This window comes from Talpa europaea (assembly GCF_964194135.1).
Source record: "Talpa europaea genome assembly, chromosome: 12".
NCBI classification, from domain to species: Eukaryota; Metazoa; Chordata; class Mammalia; order Eulipotyphla; family Talpidae; genus Talpa; species Talpa europaea.
This window is the reverse complement of record NC_140079.1, coordinates 48,524,121-48,548,903: the sequence shown is the minus strand read 5'-3', so window position 1 is coordinate 48,548,903 and position 24,783 is coordinate 48,524,121. Positions and strand designations below refer to the sequence as shown.

The window sequence follows — 24,783 nt, the reverse complement described above, 5'->3', positions numbered from 1 at the left end:
ATAGTTGCGCGACATTATAAATATATAAGTGCCACTTAGTTGTACATGTAAGATGATTAATTTTATGTCACCTTCACAACAGGCCAAAAACCCTGCTAAACCAAACCCTAGGCACACAAAAGCTGTATGTTTCCTAAGAACAAAGGGGACAAGGTATGTGAGCAAGTCCATGGCATGTGTCAGGGAGAACAGGCAGGGATGCAAACCTGGGGTGCTGTGTATTGGGGCCCCCACCCTCCAAGTGGGACTGGGCTGGAGAAGCACAGTGAGCAGAAGGACGAAGACTGGTATTCAGCAGGTCCCCTGGTCCCAGGCAAGGGGTGCCACATGCTTGCTGCACTTGGCTGGGAGGGTAAGAGTCATTTCTGAAGTGGCGGATGAGAGGTGCAGACAATATGACAAAGATGCAGCGATGGCTCCTGTAAGTTTTATTTCAGATATATATATATATATATAGGAAATTCACAAACGGGAAGCTATTTTATATGGTTATATCTGTAACACAATATTTTATATTTACAAAATTTTTCTCCTGATTAAAAGCACCAGCTGAAGTTATAGGATGCTAAAACCATATTACAAACCCATAAAAATACATTATGCCAAACATACTTATTAAAAACCCTCAACAAAATAGAGACAATGCAACTGACAAATACCACATCACACCAGGCAGCCCTTGCCAGCTTTCCTTGCCTGTGTTCCCAGTAAGTGGGAAGGGAGTGCTCACCCCAGGGAGAAGACCTAGCCTTGCCTGCCTAATGGGCCACTGCAGGGACCAGTCCGGGGGCAGGCATGTGTCTTCGAGGAACCTTGTGCCTCCTGGTCCAGCCCCCACAATGGACAGACCTGGGGAGGGGAGTGTCTGGCCAGTTCTCAGTAATTTACTTTCAAAGAGGAATCTTCCTGCTACTCCTTTGTCCCCACACTGAAAGGTTTGGAGTTTCTTACTTTTTAATGCTTAGCTATATGGCCCTGTGTGTAATATCTCCTTGGGAGGGCTTGCTTGCTGCCTCTTAAATTCTTATGATTGAGAAACTGGGAGCCAGAGTCTGAACTCACAGGAAGAACTTATCAAAAGCTTCATGGATTGGAAGATGCTGCTGTAAAAGGGCTCAAAGCTTGCGCACATGCACAATCACACAGGGTTCGGTGTTCATAAAGCTAGAGTGGATATTAAATGTTGAGTACTGGATTTCTAACTGTAAACTCATCCTTAACTTTACACATAAAGAAGAGGTGGTCACTAAAAGCACTTGAACATCAGAACAGACGTTAAATTTTGAAGTTCTTATTTCAACTGCTCTACATACAAGAATGCCCTAGAAGCAAATAAAGGCTTAAATAAATATGCAGAGACAAAACATGATGCATGGCGTGATTTAAGAAACTCAGGTCTGGAGAGGCCAAGAGTGCTCCACGCCAGCAGGTGTGGCTCATGGGGAGACCAGGCTCCATCCCTTGGTGGAGGGAAGACAGGATGGGATGGCTTATGGTCAGGTATCACACTCTCCTCTGCAGGACTTAGGGGCCCAGGGGTTGGAGGTGTGAGCTGGGGTACAGCCCAGGGCAGGGTCAGGCTATCTTGGGTGACCCAGGATGATAATCAGTGGGTCTTCACAGGATATCCCCTGATGGCCCATCCCTCCGACTGCGGCTTACTTGCTCACCTATTGCTGGCCCCCAAGTGGGTAGCAGGGCTCTTGTGCCAGAAAGTTGGCTGACAGCCCTGCTGTGGCTAAGGCACACTCAGACCTCAAGGTCTGAGCAGCTAACAGACCTGAGCAATCCCACTCAATGCTCCTTCCATCACAGACACAATGCCTTCACAGTGCAAGGTAACAAGATGCAGACCAATGAATCAATCCACCACCCTGTGGTAGGACACACTGGAGGGGAAGACTGCCTCAATGGCTCTGCCAGGCATCTCCCAGACCAACAGAGGCCCAGGACTGGGCATGATGGGCTGGGATCAGCAGAGCCTTCTGGGGTTTACTTGGGAGAAGGCTCAATGCTGCCCCCAGAAGCCCATGGCAGTAAGTTCCCTCCTGCCTCCAGAGAGCTGAGCGGGGACAGGGTGTAGATGGCCTAGCAGCTGCCAGGAAGCAATCCCCTATCTTCCAGCACCCTGAGTTGGGCTGAGGAGGGCTTCTTACCCCTCCACTGCTTTCTGCCCCAGAGTGGGGACACTGAAACAGGGGTTGGTAGCTGGTGCCAACATAGGAGTCTTAGCTCCTGCTCTGTTCAGCTCTGTGTTGTGTGCCCACATGAGCACATGCACGCCCACTTCTACAAGTACATGTATCTTCACGGCCAGATGGTGCAGTCATTTCATAGGTTTGAAAGCTGACTTCCTGGATCCCCCAAGACCCTTGACCAGAGGCCCAACTGTCAGAAGGGTAGAGAATGGAGAGAAAGGCAAGCTGGGAAGCATGGTGAGACGTTTTGTTCCCAACATGTGTCATTTCTTCCTTCCAGTTTTGGGCATCTGGCCTCTGGAAGCTGCCACAACCGAGGAAAGGCTCCAGATGGAAGTGACGTGGCAATGACCCAGTGGTACAGCTCCCTACACTGCATCCTCTGCCTCTGGGGCAGGAACGATCAGGACCCAGTACCCTATTCCCCACCCAGACAAGAACCCCCTGCAGGCATGACTCAGATGTGTCCGAAGGACTGGCAGATCAAGTCCACTTAAAAGATGGCACTGGAAAGTTTGCTCCAACATCCCACCTAAAGTCTCATTTACCAGGTCCTAGCAAGGCAGGAACAGCTGGTTGGCCACTCTGGGGAGAATGGGAATTGATCCACATCCTCTCCAGGGACTTGGAAGCTCTGGACAATCAGGAAAGAAGCCTGAGATGCCCACGCCAGCACGTGTCCAAGGAAAGCTCAGTGCTGTTTGGGTGGAAGTCAGGAATACAATGGGCCCCTTGGATGCCTCCCAAAATCTGGGCAGTCCTCTCCAGGGGCCTCACAGGAGGCTGGCCAGGCTGGTATTGGGTCCATTCTGGGCTTGGAACTGCACTGGGGGAGGGCCATCAGTCCACTGTAGAGAGAAGACACAGGTGAGGTCCTTCCTGGGGTGAGTAACAGTCACATGTTTGTGCCTGAAATGCCACCCTCCTTGGCTGGCCACCCAGTCAGGATCCACCCCCTCCACACAGGGTTCATTAAGCCCTGGGAAGCAGCCTGCAACTGCTTTGTCTGAGGGGCGTCTGAGGCTGAGTTAGGTTTATAGGAGAGGAGAGGGAAGGTGACAGCCAGTGTGCTCTTCCCTTCCTAGGGAGGGTGCCCCAGGGCTAGGGGAGCTTTGCTCTGTCCCAACTGCCCTACCGTGATGAGGTTGTGCTCAGGGAGGCTGCAGGCTTCAATGTGGTCCTGGAGCAGCTGCTGGGAGAAGTTCTGGTGCATCTGGGCAGCCTCATGGGCATCCATGGTGTTCCCGCAGGCCTTGTTCAGGTCTGAGTAGGACATGAACATAGGGGTTGCCTGGCCCGCCCCTGCCTCACACCTTTCCCTGTGGTTGTGGGCAGAGTCCTAAGGTCAAACCTTGGCACCACCTGGCATATCACTGGTACCCTCCTGAGTCATGTGTCCTCAGAGGCAGATGAGCAGCAAGGAACACAGAACACAGATGGCTGTGGAGCAGTGGATACCTCTGGCCTTCCCGCACATGCTGAACCTCTAGGAGGTGGTTGGAGCAGGGCCCCAGTGCCCATTTCTGAGGCAAGAGGACCAGAGGGGCCCACCCAGTCTCCTCCCAGGGCCATGGTCAAGTCTTTGCACCCTCCATTTCACATTCTGTAAATGGGGAATACCAGTTATAACATAGACACCTGCTGGACACCTGTCTGCACCCAGGGTATCAGGGTTTATAGCTCAAGTCTACCACGCACTGAGAACAGCCTCTTGAGTTCAAGAATGAAATGGACCCTGCATCCTGCTGGCACTGTGAAGGAGCCCAGGGTCACTGCCCCTAGGCAGCCTCCTGAAGAGACTGAGAACATGTTGAACTGGGACCTTGGCTTCCAGAGGCCCAGCAGCCCCAATTACTGGGAAAGCACATGCACTCACCTCTCAGCAGGGCAGATGACCACAGCTGCACTGACATGTCGGGGATCTTGCTGGCCAGTTGCATGGCAGGAACCACCATGTTGTTACTCTCCTGTGACCAAGAAGAGTTGGGGGAAGGGGTGCTGGTATAGGCTCAAAATGTGCTCTCCAGTTGCTGGCAAACTTCTGATCCTTCTTCAGAGCTCATCTCCAACGGTCCTCTCTGAAGAAACTCCTCAACCAACTCAGGAAAAACCCACCCCTTAGTTATGCACCTGTTCCCTCACTGGGGCAGGGCTGGTCACGGGCAACTCTGTGCTTTTGCCTCTGTCTCTCTAACTAGAGAAAAAAAGCGCTGGTGGTAGTCAGCTCTGGACTCTCATCCAGAGCCCAATAGAAATGCATATTCAGGGGCCCTGGGGCCTGGGAGGAGGCAGCAGTTTGCCCCAGTGGGAGCAATGAGGGCTGAACAGGCAAAGGAAAGAGGCAGGGAGGATATTCTCTACTCGCCTGCTCTTGTGGGGCTGAGGGGCTATATTAACCCTTCAGTGTTCAATGCTCCCCCACCCCATACCTAGGCTGTTCAAGTGAGGGACTCTCTTCCTTGCTGAGTATCATGGAGCTGTATGTGGGAAGCATGCGACTGGAATAAGCTCATCAAGGGGCACGGGTGGTGCCCCCTGCACCACATGGGCCTCCTGCCTGTTGGCCCAGGCCCTTACCCTATGGTTCCCCAACACGTAGAAGATGTGGCCCAAGAGCACAAGGGAGCAGGCAGTCAGCCGGTTCAGGTCTTCCGCATTGGACATCTTCAGAGTCTCTCGCAGAAATCGCCTAGGCAAGGAGAAGATGCTGAATGCCATCAGGACATCTTCAGGGAGGGAAAACAAAGCACCAGCCTAATGGCCCTATAAGCAAAGCCCACTTGGGGAGGACAGAGGGCCAGACACTGGGTACTTACTTGGCCTCGTTGTAACGTCCCTGAAAGAAGGAGAAAAGCCCACGCACGTAAAAGGCTGCTGCTCGGAGACAGTGGGAGCTGCGAGAAAGAGCAGAGATCTGTGAGAGGTTTATGAAAGCAGATTTACAAAAGGTGAGGGCAAGGGGTCACCAAGTATCAGGGCATAAGAGTGCTCACATTACCTTCAAAGCAGAGACAGAAGAGAATTGTCAGGTGGGACTGGGTGCAGATGCCTACCTGACAGGAAAGCTGTGGTCTGGGTTGATCCTCTCCAGCAGGCTGTAGAGCTGTGGGGAAATGCCAGTCAGCATCTTTCTGCCTCTTTGACCACGAGTGTGGCCACAACTGACAGCTGGTACCCTCACCCAATCCCATATCTAAGCAACTTTTCTTGCCCCCCCAGGGAAACTTGGTCTTCAGTGGAAGGGTCTGGTGGGGGCCCTCCCAGTGTAGGTGAGGGAGTATAGGGGTATTGGGCAGTGTTCTGTCCTTGCCTTTCTATAATCAGAAGGTCTGGAGTGAGAAGGCAAGGCAGGAGGGTTGGCCCAGGGGTTTATCTAGAGCTGCGGGTACTTCAGGAAGCCCCGACAGGAAGTGTGACTAACACTTTAGCATCATCACTCTGGCTGCCATGTGGAGCTGGTATTAAGGGATGAGGGTATGAGTGGGCTGAGGTATCTCCTGATGTCTCCACAGCCCCTCCAGCAGGCAGACATGGGATGCAGGGGCAAACACAAAGGGGAGCTGAGCTCTTTTGTGACCCACCAAACCTGGCCCTGCCCATTACTTCCTGAGTACCAAAACAACTGGATGGGCTTTCTGCTTTCTGCTCCTGGCTGCCAAGCATCTGACCCACTCACAGTATGGGAAACAGCTAACTTCTTTGTAGACAAGAGATGACGGTGGCCTGGACCACAGCAAAGGCCATGGGGGCAGAGAAAAGTGGTTGAATCTGAAGGCAGGAATGCAGGAGCAGAGCCCAGACTGGCGGTTGTGGCTCCCAGGGAAACCTGGTATGAGGGCACCGCCCCAACCTCAGAAGATGGGATCAGGACAACTGAGGAGCTGAGCCCAGCCCTTCTCTCTGTGACCTGCTCCTCAGAACTGGGTCATGAGGCCTCACTGACCCGGAACACACACTCGTGGTAGAAGAGTTTATTTTTCTGTGGGATTCAATATAGCCTGGTTCATTTTCAACAGGGAGAAGTGTTATCTGGCTATAGAACATTTCTCTCCAGACTCAGTCTCCCAGCCCAGGCCCTGTTGGAGGCAGATATTCTGGGCCTGCTGAGGTCTGGTACCCCGGACAACTCCCACCCTAAATAAAAAGTTGAGAGAAAGGATACCAAACATGAAGCATGTCACCTACTACCTCTTGGTGTCTATTTCCTTCCCGTATATACACACTCGCCAGGTTGGTCACAATGAAGGCCCACAGCTCCTGATGGTTGGTGAGCTGGAATAAGAGACATGGGGTAAAGGGTCAGATCAGGAACAGCCACATCACACTACATTATATAGGACCATTCAAGCTCCAAACATTCCACAGCTGCTACTTTGGAATCTATTCTTTTTGTTTTAGATGCATTCCTTTCTTTGCCTCCTAAAACCCAAGGACAGGTTTTTTTTTTTTTTTTTTTAAGATTTATTTATTTATGTATACAAGAACTGGGGTGTAGGCCAGAGGTGTGGGGGATGAGGATTCACCAGAGACAGAGCGGAGGGCAGAACAGGCGGATCTACTGAATACACTGCTGAGGGGAGCAATGGGTGAGTCAGAAGAGGTCTGCAGCACCATGTGGGTTAGCTACTTGACTGGGATTGAACTCATGTTGCAGGGGTTGGCAATAGCTTGATAGCGTCGTGTCTTTAATCCCTGCACCACCAGCGAGGCCCAGGACAGTTCTTCTTGTTACAAAAGACACCCACATTGTGAAAACTTTAGTAGACAGAAGCACCACAATGCCCGATCCTGCCCTTAGAACACATGGCAGTTTAATCTATTTTCTGCTTGTCTCTCAGAACTGAGACCTGCATGGCCCCTCCCTCACACAGCAGTTGGTGACCGTGGGGCTCTGGTCTGCATGTTCTCAGTATCCCACCCAAAGGGTGGCTGGAGGCAGCAGGAAACTAGAGATGCCACCAATGGTTGGTGATGGACAGACAGTTGTCCCCAGCTCTTGGAAAGTAGGAAAAACCAAGAGGGACTAAGCTGAGTGGCCCGGACCTTGGTCAAGGGAACTTAGAAGTGCAGAACCTGCCTGGAGGGTCTAGCACCTGCTTAGGAGGCCCAAGGGTCTTCAACTGCAAGTCTGTCCTGGGACTACTAAAAAGAGTTGGTGGTTAGGAGCTGGGTCTGCATCTTAGCTGCACCACTTCCCATGTGGCCTGGTGAAGTGCTACTCCATCTCAGCAGGGGGCAAGATACTACATGGCACACATCCTTAGGAATTTTTGGAATTTTGATGTCAAACCAAATCAGTAGTAGCCTGTGAGAAGTGAGACAGGATTGAAAGGGGTTTGGAGACCTTAGGGGCCACACAGTTAACAGCAGGCAAAGTAGGGTGAGTGTGGGGGTTCCAGCACCACTGCAGTGGGTTGTGAGAATCAACTGGGCCAGGAGGAACACACGTGGGAAGGGCCTAGAAGGGAGTGGGAGTAGGTGCCTTACCACTTAGCACACTAGCATGTTGCCAATAGGCCAGGGCTCCTATGCATCTCTTGAGGCCAGGGGCAGGGGCGTAGTACTCACACTATGGAGAGCAATGATGCCACCTTGGCTCAACCCAGGGAGTAAAGAGGTCTGAAGACTCTCTCGAGGGTGAGACAGGAGTACCTCATTTAACAAGGCACAAATCACCCCAAGCAATCTTGTATGACTCCTAGTCTTCCCAGGACCACTGAAAGGAAGGCGGCCAGCCTTCTCTCCCATGAGGATGATGAAGACAAGGTCGGGATGTTGGTCTGGTCCCAGCGTGAGGCATGCAAAGCTGGATCTGCTCTGGAATTGGAGGTCACCTGGGTTGGGTTACGCTGTGACAAAGAGGCACAAGCCTTATCCCAAGGTAATCCTGAGGCGAAGGCACCCCATAGCACTCTTTCCTGACCTGGCAGGACAAGTGTCCTCTAACTTCAGAGCACCAGTCGGGGTGGTGCAGGGTTAAGGTAGTCACATGCCGGGATCAAGTGCCAGCTCTGTCACCCATCATGGGACAGTTCTGGAGAAGCTGTGAATTCCACAAAGTGACTAGGTATCTTCAGCTGTGACAAGAGTCAAGACCAGCCTAGTGGTTTGTGGAGAGAGCTGGAAATCAGGAGTGAAACTGGATGAACAAGCATCCAGCCCATGTAGTGTTCGCATGGCTGTCCCTGGGTTGGCTCCCTGCCCTTAGCTATCCTGTCACGCTGGGCTGCCAGCACTGGCCTTGTCCCCATATGAGTAGCATAAGACCTACCATGGAAAGCGCTGGATAAAGGGTGAGTCACAGTCATGATCAGCATCATGCAAACTTCTTACTGACTTCTCACTGAGACCACCACCCACCCCTCAGAGTGCAGGCTGGTACTTTACCCGCAGGGCTGTGGTGAACTGGGCTTCTGCGTTGTCCATGCAGTTGACCGAGACACAATATAGGCCCTGGAGGAAGAAGGTGCTGAGGGTTTAGGGCCATACAGCTCACCCGCGCATTGGGGGCTTGGCTTGGCCACATGGCTGCACCTGGATGAACCTGAGAAGCAATTACTAAGCCAGGTACATCTGAGCTTTATCCTAATCAAGAAGCAAAAAGACAATACACAAATACTGCCACCTCCTGGGTCCTCTGTCTACTTATACTCAAGATGCTTGTCAGAACAAAGCTCACTGGGAATGTTCCAGATTTGCCTGGTGTGGCAGTCCCAGGGCTACTCCCGGGCTTGGAATGGCCCAGGCAGGTGGTCCCACACTCACCAGCAGTGTGTGCAGCTGTGCAGCATGGTTGGAGAAGAGCCGGGGAGACTGCTGGCATAGTTGGCAGACCTGGGAGATCTGCCAGAGAGAGCATATCAAGTTGATCTGTGACCAAGTGGTGTTGACAGTACTAGGTAGAGACCCTATGTTTGAGGGATGTGCCCATGTCCTGCCCTCCCCATCTTGGGCACAAAGTCCTAGTAGATGTGCTATTGTCCCTGATAACAGTGCTCTTTGTTTGCCACCATCCTCCTCCTTTCTTACCAACATGGGTCTTGTCATATAGCACCTTTGCCTGCTCAAGATGGCAGGCATTGGAAGTGACAGACCCTGGGGCAGGAGAGGAGGCTAGATTCCCAGACACCACATACTTTGGGCATATGAACTTCCAAGGGAAGGTCTGTTTGGTTTTTGTACAGATTATCTGAGCACTTATGAATACTCTATTACAGCATGGTGACTTAATGACAGATGATGACCTGAGGGCCACCTGCCCTGTGAAGAGTCATATCTGTCTGTGGCCTCTGTGATCCAGTGACCTGCTCCTCAGGTCCCTCTCCCCAACTCCTACCATGTGCACCCTCTGTGGCATTACCTCCTGTAGTGCAGTGGCTTTGTGACCTGTGACAAGCCTGCACATGATGATGTGTTCCAGCAGGATCACTTGGAAGGATGACAGGATGGGGCTGCAGTCCAGCACTGGGGACAAGAGGTAGGGTGAGCATTTGGGTGAGGCACTAGAAGCCGCTGCCCCACCCACTTTCCTTGAGCACCTGGCTCCCACCTGCCTCTACCACACCATCCACTCAGCTACTTGCTCTTTGGCAACAACTCAGCATCCAGTCCATTCAGTCCTATCAGTTCCTACTGCACCCTCCAGTGAGATCATGTCTATACTCATCACCTCTCAGTGCCCACTGTGCCCTCCCTGTCCAAATGGGAAAGCTGGATCACAGCCAGGTTTTGGCAACCAGAACATTGTATCAGAGAGATCTGTCTGCCATCCTTACCCCATCCAACCTAGTCAGACAACACAGATTCTAAAAAAGCAGAAGCTGCCAAGAGTGAGATCACGCGACAAGTCTCAGCAGCAGTGGGGACCTCAGTTGCTGGCCACCCTGAGTGGCTGTCTTCATGCTAGAACCAGACAGCAAGCACAGCAACCCTTTCCCAAGTTGCCAGGGAAAAGATCCATGATCTCAAAAAGATTTGGTTGCGTGATTTCATTTCTGTCCCCCACCTCTCCCAGGCAGTGTGACAGCACAGATGACAAAGTCAGGGAGATGTCCCTGGTAGCATAGGACCGATCAGGTGCACATCTAGGGAGAACCCATAACCCCTAGACAAGTTGTGTTAGTCAGCAAGAACTAAGTTGCATGGGCCTCCCCGGTGGCGCAGCGGTTGAGTGCTGGGTTGCGAAGCTGCCTGCAGCCTCTGCAGTGCCGGTTCAATCCCCGGCTCCTCCCCGGCCACCAGAGGAGGGTCCCACATGGCGCACAGACCTCTCCTGCAGCCCGCTGCTCCCCTCAGCAATGTACTTCCATACTTCTGCCTGCTCTGCTCCCTGCTCTGGCTCTGGTGAATTCTCTCACCCTCCCGCACTTCTGACTGTACCCAGTGCTTGTATGTATGTATGTATGTACGTACGTATAAATAAATAAATCTTGGGAAAAAAAAAACAAAAACTAAGTTGCAATCCTGGCATTTCCCCAATACGCTGTGTCATGCCACTCAAAAGGCACATCACCTGATTTAGCTGATTACTACCGTCCTGCAGGCCTACATGGTCTCCTACTTCTCAAGATTATCTGTGCAACAGGGTGACAGGACTGAGCGGGCACAAGATCCCTGGTCAGGGGTCAAAGGCCTGTTCTGGCCTGCTCTGACCCTGGGTCACTACCAATGCCAATAGGGATAACAAGTCCACAGGGCAAGGGCTCCTGCTGGAGACTTAGTTCCAGCAGGCCACATGGCCACACCACCAAGCCTACTAACTCTTCAGTTTCTCCAGCTGCATGAGGGCCTTGTCTGTGTACTTCTGCGCCTTCTCCAGGTAGCCAGCCTGCATGGAGTGCATCACAGTCACCTGAGACAAGAACAAACAGTGTCACTGGGATCTTCCCTTGTCCCACCTCTTGTCCCACTGGCCCTGCCCAATACTCACCAGGTAGACAAGCACACACATGTGCTCCTTGGGCAGCCAGTGGAAGAGGTCCGCAGGGTTGCTGGGCAGGATCTCATCATCATGCAATGTGGAGATGGTCTGGATGCACTGCTGCAGCTGCTTCAGGCACGGCTTCACACTCTTTACCTACAGGGACAAAGGCACTGAAAAACTGACCATGTGCACCTGAGCCCTGCCCATCCCACAGGTGCTAGGGGCCACCTCCCCAACAACCTCTCTGCCCTTGCCTCCAGGAACTCCTGCTGTGCCTACCAGCCACATGGGTCACACCTATGGAGGGAGACTTTGCCACCACCCAGTGCTGGGTTGCACCAAAGCCTGAGAGAAGCCTGTCCAAAACACTGCCCAAGTGTGTTTCCTCCTCCTTGCAGTGACCCCAAAGGAAGGACAGGGTTGGGCAGGGGGTGGTTATCTGTAGGTATGGAAAAATGGCCTCCCTCCCCAGCCCAGAAGTCCTGCAGGCACTGTGGTTCATAGACAGGCTTCTGCACAAGGAAGCCCTGTCCAAAGATTCCACAGAACTCCAATAGGCAAAGGAGAGTGTGGTAGAGGAAGCCCCTGTTCGGTGCTTTTTGGAGTCTTTGCTGCTGCCAGGTTTTACCTGTGGCCTCCCAGAACCACTGCTTGTGGTCAGTCACTATGGTGGGATGAAGCAAGGTAGATGGAGCAGCCACCCTTCAGAGACTGAGCTGTCCATCCATACACAGGCACAGCTGCCCATCAGCCACACAGGTTATAGAGTCAAGTCGTGTACATAGCTGACCCCCATCAGTCCCTACTCAATCCCCAAGGCTACTGTCATATTGTTTGAGCACCTGCAGAGTGCCAGAATGTCCATGGTTCACTCTCAGACTCCCCAAACTGGCCTTTGACCATTGTACACTGAGTGGACAGTATGAAGCTATGACTCCCAGTCTGGGCAGACCCTCATTCTCAGCACCCTCTGCTCCCAAGGGCATAGAACATAGAAATAATTGAGGTACGTGGGGAAGCTGAGCCCCAAGTAACAGGCACACTGTGTAACAGTAGCAGGAGGCCACCACAGATTCGTCTCCGCCTGAGGCTCACCTGCAACCAATCCACACCCAGTGCCTCCTGTGGGAGATGCTACACACCTGCCCAGCATCCAGGTAGTGGGTCACCTGGAGCACCAGGAAGAAAACTCGCAGAGACTCCTTCTGGATGGGGTTCCCTTGCCAGTTCTCCACTATCTGCCCACAAAGGGTGAGCAGTGGGTGGACTTCCTGCAACTTGCGTTCCATCAGCAGTAACTGGGGAGTGAGAAGACAGGTGAAGAAGCTCCTCAAGGTACCCAGGGCTTCCAGTGCCTGCCCCCCACCCCCATCCCATGAACCCCAGCACCGTGAAAAGATGATGCCAGGTGGGATGGGAAACTGTACAGGTAGCTGCTGCTTCTGCATGAATCCCATACCCTGGACTCTGAACCTTGCCAGGGATGTGGTCCTGGCCTGTGACTTACCATCCCTTTGCTGAGCAGGAACAATGCTCTGGAAAACAAAGAGGGGGAGTTAGTGTGCAAGGCCAGTGCCTTCTGGGAAGGCTATGCAGCCTCAATGTTCACAGAGACCTAATGTAACACCTCGGAAGAAGACTGAGTAAATGACAGTGGAACATAGTGGGTATGTTCAATTCACAAAAACAGCTCTACTTTCTTATTCCATCTTTTATTAGTTTTTTTTTCCTTCTTCTTTTTTTTTTTTTGGCATGGTTTAAATGCTCACATGGCTTGAGAGCCCAGATGGTGCAAATGGTGCTCATCATGGAAGGGCAGGTACAAAAAGAGCACCAAATTTCACTCTCAACACAAGCCAGGAGCTCTGTAACAGTGGCTCCTAGATGGGAGGAGGTACAAGGCGGGACTAAGTGGGCAGCCTCCGGCACCTGACTCTGCCTCTACTTCCTTGCCTGTGGCCTTCAAGCCCTCTGGTTCCTGAGGGTTAAGGGTATGAATGTGGGAAACCCAGGTACCTCAGTGGTCCCTCTACCCATCTCCACCCTCTGCTGGAGGTGAGGCCAAGAGATTTCTATTGTCTTTCTGCACTTTCTAAATGAGCATGTACTGCCAACATCAGCAAGAGATATGACAAAAAGGGTATATTAAAAACTTTAGAAAACAGCCAAAATAGTGGGGAACAGCTGTGTTGGCCCTCAGTCTATTCAACATCAAAGTGCTGTCTGCCAGGCTGCATGGAGTCCCCAGTGCTGTAGCTGACACTCCTTAAAGTGAGTGCTGTTCTACCTATTATACAGGCAAGGCAGCTGAGGTGGGGAGGTCATGGCACCCTAGTCTAGCCCACCATTCCTCAAGGTTATCACATGGCATGGACATTCCAGGTCTGCCCTAAGGGATGCTTGCAAACCTGGAGTTCAGAAGGGAGTCAGGAGCCATTTTGTGCCAAAAACTTATCAGATAAGCCTCCAGTGATAGAACTTTCCAGAATCCCAATGCACACAACAGAACAAGAACACTACTACTTGGGGCCTCCCCGGTGGCGCAGCGGTTGAGCGCTGGGTTGCGAAGCTGCCCGCAGCCTCTGCAGCGCTGGTTCCATCCCCGGCTGCTCCCCGGCCACCGGAGGAGGATCCCACATGGCACGCAGACCTCTCCTGCCGCCCGCTGCTCCCCTCAGCAGTGTACTTCGGTCCTTCTGCCTGCTCTGCATCCTGCTCTGGCTCTGGTGAATTCTCTCACCCTCCCGCGCTTCTGACTGTACCCAGTGCATGTATAAACAAACAAACAAACAAATAAATAAATAAAACATGCCTCTATTTAAAAAAAAAAAAAAAAGAACACTACTACTTGGAGACTTGGAGACTGTTTACTATATAGGGATCTCCTCCTTGAGAAAAGAAAAACTGGAGGCCCTCACAAAGGGTGAAAGTCCAATGGCCTCTGATCCCTGACCCAAGGGCACCTTCCTCCAATGACCTAAGCAGGTTCATGAGTCCCTGCTTTACACAAACTGCTTCCTGTTTGCATCTAAAAGAGGCTGGGTCCCCTGAGCAGGGGACACAGAGGTTATCTACAGGATCTGCCAAGCGGGTAGGCACTCTGCAGGCACTGCCAGGCACTATATGCCGCCATTGGCTGTACAGCAAGTAACAGAACCACCTGGACAAACATGCATGTTTCCGTGAGGTGACCCTCCAACTCTGACTTCATGAACTGATGGGGCAAGAGTTGTCTAGTATTTGAATTTGTATGTCCTTATGCTGAACTGCCATTTCTACCTGATACAAGAACAAGATAGACAGCTCTTTCCAGGTAAGAGAGAGAGGCAGGAAATGGTGCCTACCGGGTGTACTCGGATCCCACCACTCGGGCATACTCAGCCCCCACGCCCAGGAGGTCACAAGCTGATACCAGGTCCTTTTCAAGAGTGTGCAGTTGCTGAAAAGAAGAGAGCGATGACCCTGAATGCTCAAGGTACCTGCCTTACTGCTCTGCTAGTGGGTTAAAATGCATATTCCACACATCATCATGATGGTCTTAGCGTCAGTTTTGGGCTAAATTAACCAAGTTACTTCATCATTATTAACTGCTTTGATTACAGATGCACTAGGACATAGCACAGCTACTTCACCTTAACCCCAGCACTGGCCTCCACTGTCAAGAAATGCCCCCAGGCTTAAATGAACTTAGGCCAAAGCAATACCAGGAGGGAGGGGGCTGGGGACTGAGCTGGCCCTGGGGAGATGGGAACTTCCCACCACTCGCTTTCTGTGTGTTGGGAAGCTTGCGGCAGACAGAGGCTGGAGGGGCTATATGAGCAGGTAAAAGAAACTCCCTAGTGCCCACCAATTAATTCAGTCAGTATGTCCAGGAGTCTGCTGCTCCAGATCTCTCCTTGCCAGGTATTCCCATATCTAGCCAGCCCCCATACTCACAGCCAGCTGAAAGAGCAGGCGGCAGTGCCAGTATGGGGTCTGCTGGGAGATCTGGATTGCTTTCCGAAGCAGTGGCTTTGCTGCGTCAACAGAATTCTGAAAGGAAACAGGCAGGTTTAGGGAGGAAAAAACAAGTTGGTAGCAGCTGTGGTGCCAGAAGGCCACTCCTGTTCTCTTTCATAAGGTTTGTAGGCTGCCAATTTACTTTATTGGGGGAAAAATTTTTTATTGAACTTACTAAGAAGTTTTTGCATCACTCTTAAAATTACTCCTTTTTCAACTAAACAAAGTAGCTTTGGTTCAAAATCCAGAACAGTAGAATTGGATAATAATCCCCACCATTCCTGTTCTACAATCAGGGTGGGAAGGGGCATGAGAACACACTCCTGCTGCCTAGGCCTCATGCCTGGCCACTGTTCACAACGGGAAATCAGGACTCAGATTAAGAAGGTTAGCTGCTTGCACTTGTTGGGAACAGATCATCCTTAGCCTAGAACAAGGCTGTTCAATGTTGGGTGGGAAAGATTCTGCTGTTCTCATTAGCAAGTGTTTACCCTGATGCTTGTGCTGGCGTACGAGGTAGAAAAATAATGGCAAGTATTAAAAGGCCAGAGAAGAACTCATCCCTTCGAGACCCCAATTTGTTACTGTCCCTTCACTACATGGAAAGGGAAATGGCTTTCAGAAACCTTCCTATATTCTCACCTCTTGACAGTATAATTCAGACAGAAGACTTGCCGCTTCAAACTTAACATCTTCAAATTGTGGGATCTAGTGCATCCAGTTAAGGAAGTACAGAGATTGCAAAGTGGTCTGTTTAAAAGGGTCACACTCAGGGTTCCTGCACTGCAGGGGCTTGCTGGCTCTGAAATCCAAATTCACATATTCCCTAGCAACCCCGAAAAACCCCTTTTGCTAACAATGCTGGCATGGAGCTCGATGCGGGGCATAAAGAGGAGACCCATGGAGAAGCTGCTAGTCTGAGAGGGGCAGCATGGGGTAGGGTAAGAGGAGGCTGCTAGTCTGAGGGAAATGACACCCAGGGGGAGGCTGCTGATCTATGGGACAGAGGCTAAACTGAGGGGTGGTTATAAGTGGGACTTTTAGTCTATACCACACTCTTTTTATTCAAGGAGCATTTCCTAAAGGAATCCATAGCAGTAAGACAAGGATACTTGCTGTGATATCAACCACTGAAAGAGAAAGAGAAAAGGATTAATTTCAGGCAAACCTTGGTGCTGTTCAATGGCTCTACTCTGGGTCTTATACAAGTTTTCCAGTCACTGACGGGTGCAGGTATTCAGTCCAGCAGGAAGGTAATTGAGAGGGTGGCTCACTTTCCCTCCATTTCAGGAGAAACATATATGAGTTCCCCTAATGACTGGGCCTCTTTGGCCCCAGAATACTTCCCACCATAGAGGGCAGCTGCTTCAGAAGAGGGAGGAACATGGGCAACTTGGGCCCCAGGTGCCACTCACTGTAGTAGAATAAGTCAGGAAACCATGGCACAAGGAAGCAATATACTAGAGTGGGTCTGTGGTTATAAATCCTTCCTGGAGAAGTGACATTAAGGAGATCCTTGGAAATAAGCCTCAAGGCGAGGGAGGGGCAGTCCAGGAGGGACAGTAGGGGTAGTGCCTGGCCCAGGGGACAGATGTGATTCAGAGGACCACAGGCAGTCAGGTCCTGGCTAGTTCACCATATGGACCAAGGTCTGTGCAACCAGACAGGATTAAGCACATACCTGGCACTGTTCCTGCTGGCCTACCCATTCCACAAATACTCATAGGGCCTTGGAAGGAAGATAGCTGAAAGGCACATCAGAAATCAAACAGAGATTCTGAGAGAGAATGAAGGGGTGGGGCTGGGCCTCAAAGGGTTAGTGTAGGAAATGATGGGGGGGGGAGGGCAGGCAAAAGAGGAATGGGAAGTGCTTCTGGCAGAAAAGAGCCTATAGAAAAGGTTCAAGAGGGTCAGGAGGTGAGGCTAGACAGCCTGATGAGTCTGTGGCACCAAGCAGCAGTAAATGTGGGTCAGAATGTCCCAAGTCACGCTGCGGCCTGACCCAGGGAAAGGTAGAAAACAAAAGCACCCAATCAGATTCTGTTTTAAGAGCAGGGGGCTGCATGCCAGGGAGAGAAGGGAGGCCTGGAAAGTCATGGACCAATTGGAAAAAGAATTGAAGTTGCCAGCAAGACACAGGTGCATCAGAAGGGGGAGCTGTAGGAGCAAGAAGAAGACAGACAGAAGGAGAGAGGGGGGACAGCTTGGAGAGAGACGGAGAAAAAAGTAATTGAGAAAGATGGAGGAAGAAAAATGATGGATGGATGGATGGACGAACAACTGACAGACATAATTAGACATAATTAGGAAGGCAGACAAGGAAAAATAGAGCAAGGGAGAGAAAGTAGGAGTGTGAGGAAGAGAGATGACAAGAAAGAGCTCTTATGCCTCTGGCTTCTATTTCTCTCATACATACATGCACACATATATGAAAATGTATAAAACCCAAGAAAATCATACTCTTCAGTCAGCCCAACTGTCCCCTCCTAATAGCCGCCTACAGCAGGGACAGGAGACACTCAAGGTCCCCTGAGGGACAGGGTCAGTACCTGCAGCTAAGAGTATGGCACCAAAAGTTGCTCAGTTGGAAGCCAACTGTGGGGACAGCGGGGGATTGAGGGAGCAGCACATAGCCCAGCTCCAGTCACATGTATAATGTCATAGAGCTGGGAACTGCAGAAGTCAGACATGCTCTCTACAAAAGCTGCTGTTCCCCACCAGGAAGGCCAGTCCAGCGAGAGAAGCTCCTGAGGGCCACTGGAAACTGTAGCTGGAAAGCAAGGCTAAGGACATGCTAAGGTTTTGCTCAACCTCAAGATTCCTTGCTCCTGATTTCACCTCTGGCAGGGACTGACTTCAGGCAGGAGATGCATGCTTAGGGGGAGCCCTTCAGCAAGAACGCAGGTAGAAAGAGAGAATGCAACAATATGGGTGGACCTAGAGAATAGTCATGCTTAGTGAAGTAAGTCAGACCGATTATGACTTCCCTCATATAGAAAATAAAGAAATGAATGAACAAAACCCCAAAACCAAACTCTTAGGAGAACAGAATGGTGGATAAATTGGGTAACAATGGTGGGGTCAATTGTAAGGTGGTGGGTGGAAAGACTTGGTGGTGAACACAGTACATGGAGAAGCCCATTTATAAACCTGTACTTCTGAAATCTACATGTTATAAACTAACGTCACTCCAATTTAAAGAGAGTGCAAGGCCACCACCAGTACTCCCTTTCATCCATGCTCCAGGTGAACAACCCGGCCTTGTCCGCATCCAAGAACTGGCATATAGGCCAGAGGCATGTGGGTGGGGGGTGAGATGATTCACCAGAGACAGAGTGGGGAGCAGAACAGGCAGATTTACTGAACTAACACAGCTAAGGGGAGCAGCAGGTAAGACAGGAGAGGTCTGCTGTGCCATTGTGGGTCAGCTTCCTGGCTGGGAATCAAATTCAGGCTATAGTGGTGATAGCACTTAGACTTAACCCCTAAGCAATCAGGGAGACACCCCCCCTACCCCCAGAGTAGAGATTTTATTTATGTTTTTAAATACAGCAAATTGCTTTTTTTTTTTTAAAGATTTATTTATTCATGCATACAAGAACTGGGGTGCAGGCCAGGGGTGTGGGGGCGGGGGGGTGAGAGAATTCACCAGAAAAAGAATGCGGAGCAGAACAGGCAGACTGACTGAAATACACTGCTGAGGGGAGCAGCAGGCGAGACAGGAAAGGTCTGCTGTGCCATGCGGGTTAGCTCCCTGGCCAGGGATCAAACTCATGCCGCAGATAGCTTCATTGTGCTGAGACTTAACCCCTTGTGCCACCAGAAAGGCCTCTTGGGGACAAGGTTTAAAGGCTGGGTAAATCCACCCCCTCTGTGTCACTGCCCCCTCAACAGAAGTGAGCTAGGTAATGAAACAAGGGGTAAAACCTTTACACTGTGTGAAGCATGTGGCTCAAGGATATCTCCCCACTGCACAAGGCACTCTGAATCCATATTTGAGGACAGCCCAAGAAGTGCCTGCCATGTCCACTTCCCCAGTCTCGGCCTGTGCGGACTCACCAATGTCTCCTCACAGCAGTATCTTTTCTTTTCTTTTCTTTTTTTTTTAAAGATTTATTTATTTATGCATACAAGAGCTGGGGTACAGGACAGAGATGTGGGGGTGGTGAGAGGATTGACCAGAGACAGAGTGGGGAACAGAACAGGCAGAGAGACTGAAATACATCGCTGAGGGGAGCAGCGGGCGAGACAGGAGAGATCCGCCGCACCATGTGGGTCACCTCCCTGGCTGGGGATCGAACTCACGTTGCAGTGGCTGCGAATTGCTTCATAGTGTGGTGCTTAATACCTTGCACCACCAGGGAGGCCTTTTTTTTTTTTTTTAAAGATTTATTTATACATACAAAATCTGGGGTACAGGCCAGATGTGCGGGAAGGTGAGAAGATTCACTAGAGACAGAGTGGGGAACAGAACAGGCAGACTGACTGAAAAACACTGCTGAGGGGAGCAGGAGGCCAGACAGGAGAGGTCTGCTGCACCATGTGGCTAGTTCCCTGGCCAGCTGGGAATCGAACTTGGCCAGGGATTGAACTCGTGCTACAGAGTCTGCGGATTGCTTCACAGTGCTGTGCTTATTAACAACCCTGTGCTTGGGCCTCCCCGGTGGCGCAGCGGTTGAGCGCTGGGTTGCGAAGCTGCCCACAGCCTCTTCAGTGCCGGTTCGATCCCCGGCTGCTCCCCGGCCACTGGAGGAGGGTCCCACATGGCGCGCAGACCTCTCCTGCCGCCCGCTGCACCCCTCAGCAGTGTACTTCAGTCCTGCTTCCTGCTCTGGCTCTGGTGAATTTTCTCACCCTCCTGCGCTTCTGGCTGTACCCAGTGCATGTATAAACAAACAAACAAGCAAATAAATAAATAAATAAATAAATAAAAATAAAAAATAAAAAAAAACCAACCCTGTGCTTAACAACCAGGGAGTCTCCCGGCAATATCTTCTTATCCTTTCTCCTTCTGGGACTTTGTGTAACTAACATCTAGTCCATGACACTTGGGTTGCTCTCCACTGATAACAGATTATTTGTGATAGTGGCCAGTCATCTGCCAGCTCCCTCCAATTCTGACATGAGAGCTGGAGAAAGAACATCACTTTTCCCAGGTCCTTATGACCACTGGACAAGTGGGTTGTTTGCCCAAAGGCTCAAGACTGGAACCTTTTGGAAACGCCTTATCCCCCAGCATCAGGGCTGCCCTGGAGGTTAGAGGTCACAAGGTGTGGACTCACATGGGAGTGCACAACACACAGAGTCCTAGAAGAGCTGGTTCCTTAGCATTCATCAGATAAAGTCTCATAGTGTGCCTCCTCATGGTACTGCATCCCCAGTGCCTGGAATGGACTGATGCAAAGGTGTAGAAATGGAAATAAAAATAAAAAGAGGAGAAAGCACAGATCACGCTATCACAAAAGTGCTTAACTCTGAGTTCTGCAAATACAACTAGGTACCACATTCTGCCAAGTGATGGGGCTGGAATTCAGCAGGATAAGATGAAGGACCTGTTCTAGTTGTGACAGACGGCATAGAACCAACCCTTTTGGGCTTAAGAGAAAGGGATGGTTTAATTACACACCAGGAAGGTGAACTACTGTCAGACTTGGAAGCAGAATTAACAAGTGTCTAACTTGTACAGCTTGAGCTGCTTTCTAAAGAAAGCAAGAAAACACCCACTACTAAAAAGCAGGCCCCAGGGCCTCCCAGGATTGGGAGCTGCGCTGTGGGGCTGTCCAAGGCCTCTGCAGCGCGGGTTCGATTCCTGGCCAGCCAGGGGGAGGCCTGCATGGCATGGCAGACCTCTCTTGCCTCACCCACTGATCCCCTCAGCAGTGTCTCCGGTCCGTCTGCCTATTCTGCTCCCTGCTCTCATAGGAGTTCTCTCGCCCTCCTATGCCTCTGATCTGTACCCCAGTTCTTGAATAAATAAATGTTAAAAAAAAAAAAAAAGCAGCCCGCAGACAGAAAAGCAAATGTGGCGTTAATTACTGGGAAAATAATAAGCAATCCATTCCAGCGAAGTAGCATTTATCCTTCTGTGACTTTCACATCAGGAAAATGTAAAGATGTACTTTCCAAGTCAAGGGATAAATAGGAGTGTGATCAAAAGCAAGAAAGTAAGGGGGAAGTAGATAAACATTTAAGTTCAGAGAAACCCATTCTCTTAATTCCAGAGAATATGCAAATGGTTGGCATAGAACTGGCTGCTTGAAAGACAGCATGAAAGCAAGACAATAGAAGATTGAACATTAACACAGGAATAAGTGTGCATTAAGAGGAAAGGTAATAAGGTGAAAATTAAATAACACAAATTGACAGATCTGCAGAAACAGCTTCATAAATTCTCTAGCCAAGAGATTTCTGAGTAAAACAACATTCCCTATAATTCTAGACTATTCACTCAAGGAGTCTCAGAGCAGCCACAGATTCTGATGACATATATCCACATCACCGCCAAAACCATCATCAAGGAAAGGTTCTCAGACAGAAGTGTCCCATCATGCATGTAAGAGCTACAGGATCTCTGAGCAGACCCAGGGAAGACATGCAGGGGCATCTGAGATTAACAGCTTCAATCTCAATAAAATTGTTGAGGACAGGGAGAAACAACCTCCCCACCATCCTCTCATGGGAATGCTTAACAAGATTCTGTCCACTAATGAAGTAGATAGGTAACTACTTTATACATTCCTTCTAGAAAGCTTATAAATGCAGTTGAGGAGGAAGCTAAAAACTAGCACAGAAGACAGAAAGGTAAGAAACTTTACCTTATGTACACACACACGTGTACAAATACATATAAATACATGCATACATAACTACCAAGGAGGTTAGGAGTTCTCAGAGGGAAATAAATATAATAGGTGAGTGAAGTACAAAGTTCAAAGGCCAATAAAAATTTTAAAGCATTTATAAGTTTGGGAAGGAAAGAACAGCAGAGGGAATGATCAGGGACAAAACTGTCAGGAAATACTTGAGTCACTCACCTTTTAAAAAAAAAAAAGGTGTTTTATGTTTGTTTGTTTGTTTGTTTTAAGTTTGGGTAAGTTCCTGAAAAGCAATTGGAATATCTTTGGCCATTTGCTCTTCAAGACTAGAAACTAGCCAACCACATTTAAAAGAACAGATCATGACTCTATATCTGGAAAAGGAAAGAATAGAAGTTGACAGTTGCCTGACTTGGGGGAAAAAAACAACAAATAAAGAATAAAATTAAAGAAAGCACACTTGCGATGCAACACAAAAAGAAGTCACAAACCAAGTGCAGAAGGCAGCACAGAGAGAGGCTCTTCAGTTGAAATATGAACAAAATCCTAGCATGCAACAGCTAGAAAGGAATTCCCAGTCTTATGTCAGCATGAGCTTTGTGGCTCTGAGGAAGACCCCACAGGTTTTGGGAGTCTATAAAAATAGGGGAAGGCACTTTAAAGGATAAGGGTTTAAATTATGGATCCAAAAGCCAAGTGGGTAAAAGGGAGCAACTTGAGATCTGACTGCTTCCTCTTGACAGGACTGAGTGGCAAATTCTGAGAATGATACACAGCAACTATGAACCATTGCTAGAAACAGGCTAACTGCTTCCCTCACCCCTCAGAGTGGGGAGGACAAGGGAAGGGAGGTGGCAGGATTTGTTTTTAATGCAGAGAAGGAAATTCTTTTGGCACATTCACAAACGGTCTGGCAGCCAAGTCACCAGATCACCCATGCAAGGAAAGCTGGGGCTTCTTCATTTGATCTCAGCCTTATCACTGCCCATGACAAACCCTGAACTGACTGGTCTCAACAGCATGGACACTCACTGAGACCCACCTGACATCCAACGTAGTCTACCAGGATTACTCCCTACCCAGTCAAGTCTGCTTAAATGTTGCTCTAACAAATAGACTTATCCTTCCCTCTACCAAAAATAGCTCCACACCAGCAGCATCCCTTTTTTCTGGCACTTATTTTTTGTGGTTCTTCTATCACTGTTTAGTCTTTGACTACATATTCATTATTTGTCTCCCTTACTGCTGATTCCCAGCGCTTAGAAGAGGGCTTGGCACCCAGTGTGAGCTAAACAAACAACTGCTGAAAGGAAGAGGAAAACGTCACAAAAACAGTAACAATGTATTTTTTTGGCATAGAACCTGGCACTCTTAAATGTAGGTTTGAGCCTTGATTTATTAACCTGCTGGTGGCTTTATACACATCACTGCTCTGGGTTCATGCTGCTTCAGTCCTGAAACACGGAAGAGATTAAGGATTGATTAAGGATTGAAGTCCCTTTCTAACTCTGTACAATCTGCAAAACAAAGATCTGAAATCCTCCCGTTATTAGCCATGGGAGGGCTTGGATTTACCTCACATTTGGTAAAAATTTAAAATCTGATTATATTCAAGAGATCACTTCTTTAAGCAGAATAAAGACGTATAAGTGGCAAAAGAAGGCATGGTGGGTCTGAAAGGAGTGTGGTGGTGCTGTGAGAAAAAACTCCACAGGCAGAAAGGGTAGAGGCACCATCACCATCCCACAGTCTTCAAAGCATCAAGATCCCACGTTTAAGATGGGGGGTGGTCTGCCCTCTGAAGAGGATGAATTAGTGATGGTGGGAGAAAAAGCAGTCACCAGATGATAGGGAGAAAAGAAGGAGCTTCAATAACCGCCTTATACAGAGCAATTGGTACTGGAATTCAGACCCCACCCCTGATCCCACACTCTGAGTCTACTTTGAATACCTCAAATGAGCAACTTTGGCTCTGGGTCTCTTAGCACCCTGCAAGACCCTCCAAACACAGATCAGACTTCCGGGTCTAGGAAGGGGAAAGTCTTCCCAGGTTTTTTGAGACCAAACTTCAGATCCCCCAGTAATATTTGGACTGTTAACCTTCCCTTCCCCAATCCTGAGTCACTTCAGGAGAAGTCTGAGGGTCGAGGAGTTGGACTACAGGCCCATGTACGGGTGTGCCGAGTCTCGGTGCCAACGCGTGAGATACTCAAGAAAACTTTAAGAATTGGGAACACTGTTGCTCCTCACAAGAAAACTCAGCAAACCTTGAGTGAGGTCCTGGGTCCCTGCAGCCACCAAGGACGTTAAATACGGTGTGGGGCGAGGCCCTGGGGTCCCCAAAGGCGGGCGGTGCCCCGGCCGGGCCCTCGGCCCGCACCACCCAGCGCCTCCCCGCTCACTGCCCGGCCCGCGCTCACCGCCTTTTCCAGGTGGCTGCGCGCCTGCTCGCTATTCTTGGTGTGGTGGTAGAGCACCGAACCAAGCTGCAGGTGCGTACGGGCCTCGATGCGCTGCGGCGGCTTGAAGGGGAACACGGCCTGCAGGCAGTGCACGCACAGGCGAATCTTGGGCGGGCTGGAGGTGCGGAAGTGCTCGGCAAAGCCCAGGAGCGCCAGATACCAAGACTCGGCCGCTTCGGCCTGCGCCGCCTGTGCAGCTGCCTGAGCCGCCGCCACCGCCTGCGCCGCCATCTTGGCCTCCACAACAACAAGCCGCCCGCAGGGAGGCGGAAGCGGTGCGAGGGGCGGGGCCGGCTAGCCTCGCGGCTGTCGCGAGATTTACCGTGTACAGCGTCCCTGAACTTGTAGTTTGTGTTTAGCGTTACCGTGGCCCCTGGAAGGCATAA

At 50.3% G+C, this 24,783-nt stretch overlaps 1 protein-coding gene across 4 annotated transcripts; it reads right to left on the bottom strand.

The window, feature by feature from the left end:
• Nucleotides 1-2,971: 2,971 nt before the first annotated feature.
• Nucleotides 2,972-24,665, bottom strand: MAU2 (MAU2 sister chromatid cohesion factor; the record flags this gene model as incomplete). 4 transcript variants are annotated; one of them, XM_084250594.1, is made up of 19 exons in its annotated part: nucleotides 2,972-3,046; nucleotides 3,334-3,461; nucleotides 4,075-4,165; nucleotides 4,776-4,887; nucleotides 5,015-5,092; nucleotides 5,252-5,301; nucleotides 6,384-6,470; nucleotides 8,586-8,651; nucleotides 8,964-9,041; nucleotides 9,559-9,662; nucleotides 10,959-11,049; nucleotides 11,128-11,274; nucleotides 12,264-12,419; nucleotides 12,629-12,656; nucleotides 14,466-14,560; nucleotides 15,058-15,153; nucleotides 15,763-15,828; nucleotides 16,233-16,250; nucleotides 24,356-24,665. In XM_084250594.1, 19 exons carry the CDS (start codon nucleotides 24,626-24,628, stop codon nucleotides 2,972-2,974), a joined length of 1,839 nt encoding a protein of 612 aa, XP_084106720.1. The 4 variants fall into 4 exon arrangements, with proteins under 4 accessions (XP_084106720.1, XP_084106719.1, XP_084106721.1 ...); XM_084250593.1 differs by having other exon boundaries at nucleotides 14,466-14,583; nucleotides 15,054-15,153; nucleotides 24,356-24,628; XM_084250595.1 differs by lacking the exons at nucleotides 12,629-12,656; nucleotides 14,466-14,560; nucleotides 15,058-15,153; ... (1 more) ...; nucleotides 16,233-16,250; nucleotides 24,356-24,665 and having other exon boundaries at nucleotides 6,387-6,470; nucleotides 12,264-12,410.
• Between the last annotated feature and the right edge of the window lie 118 nt (nucleotides 24,666-24,783).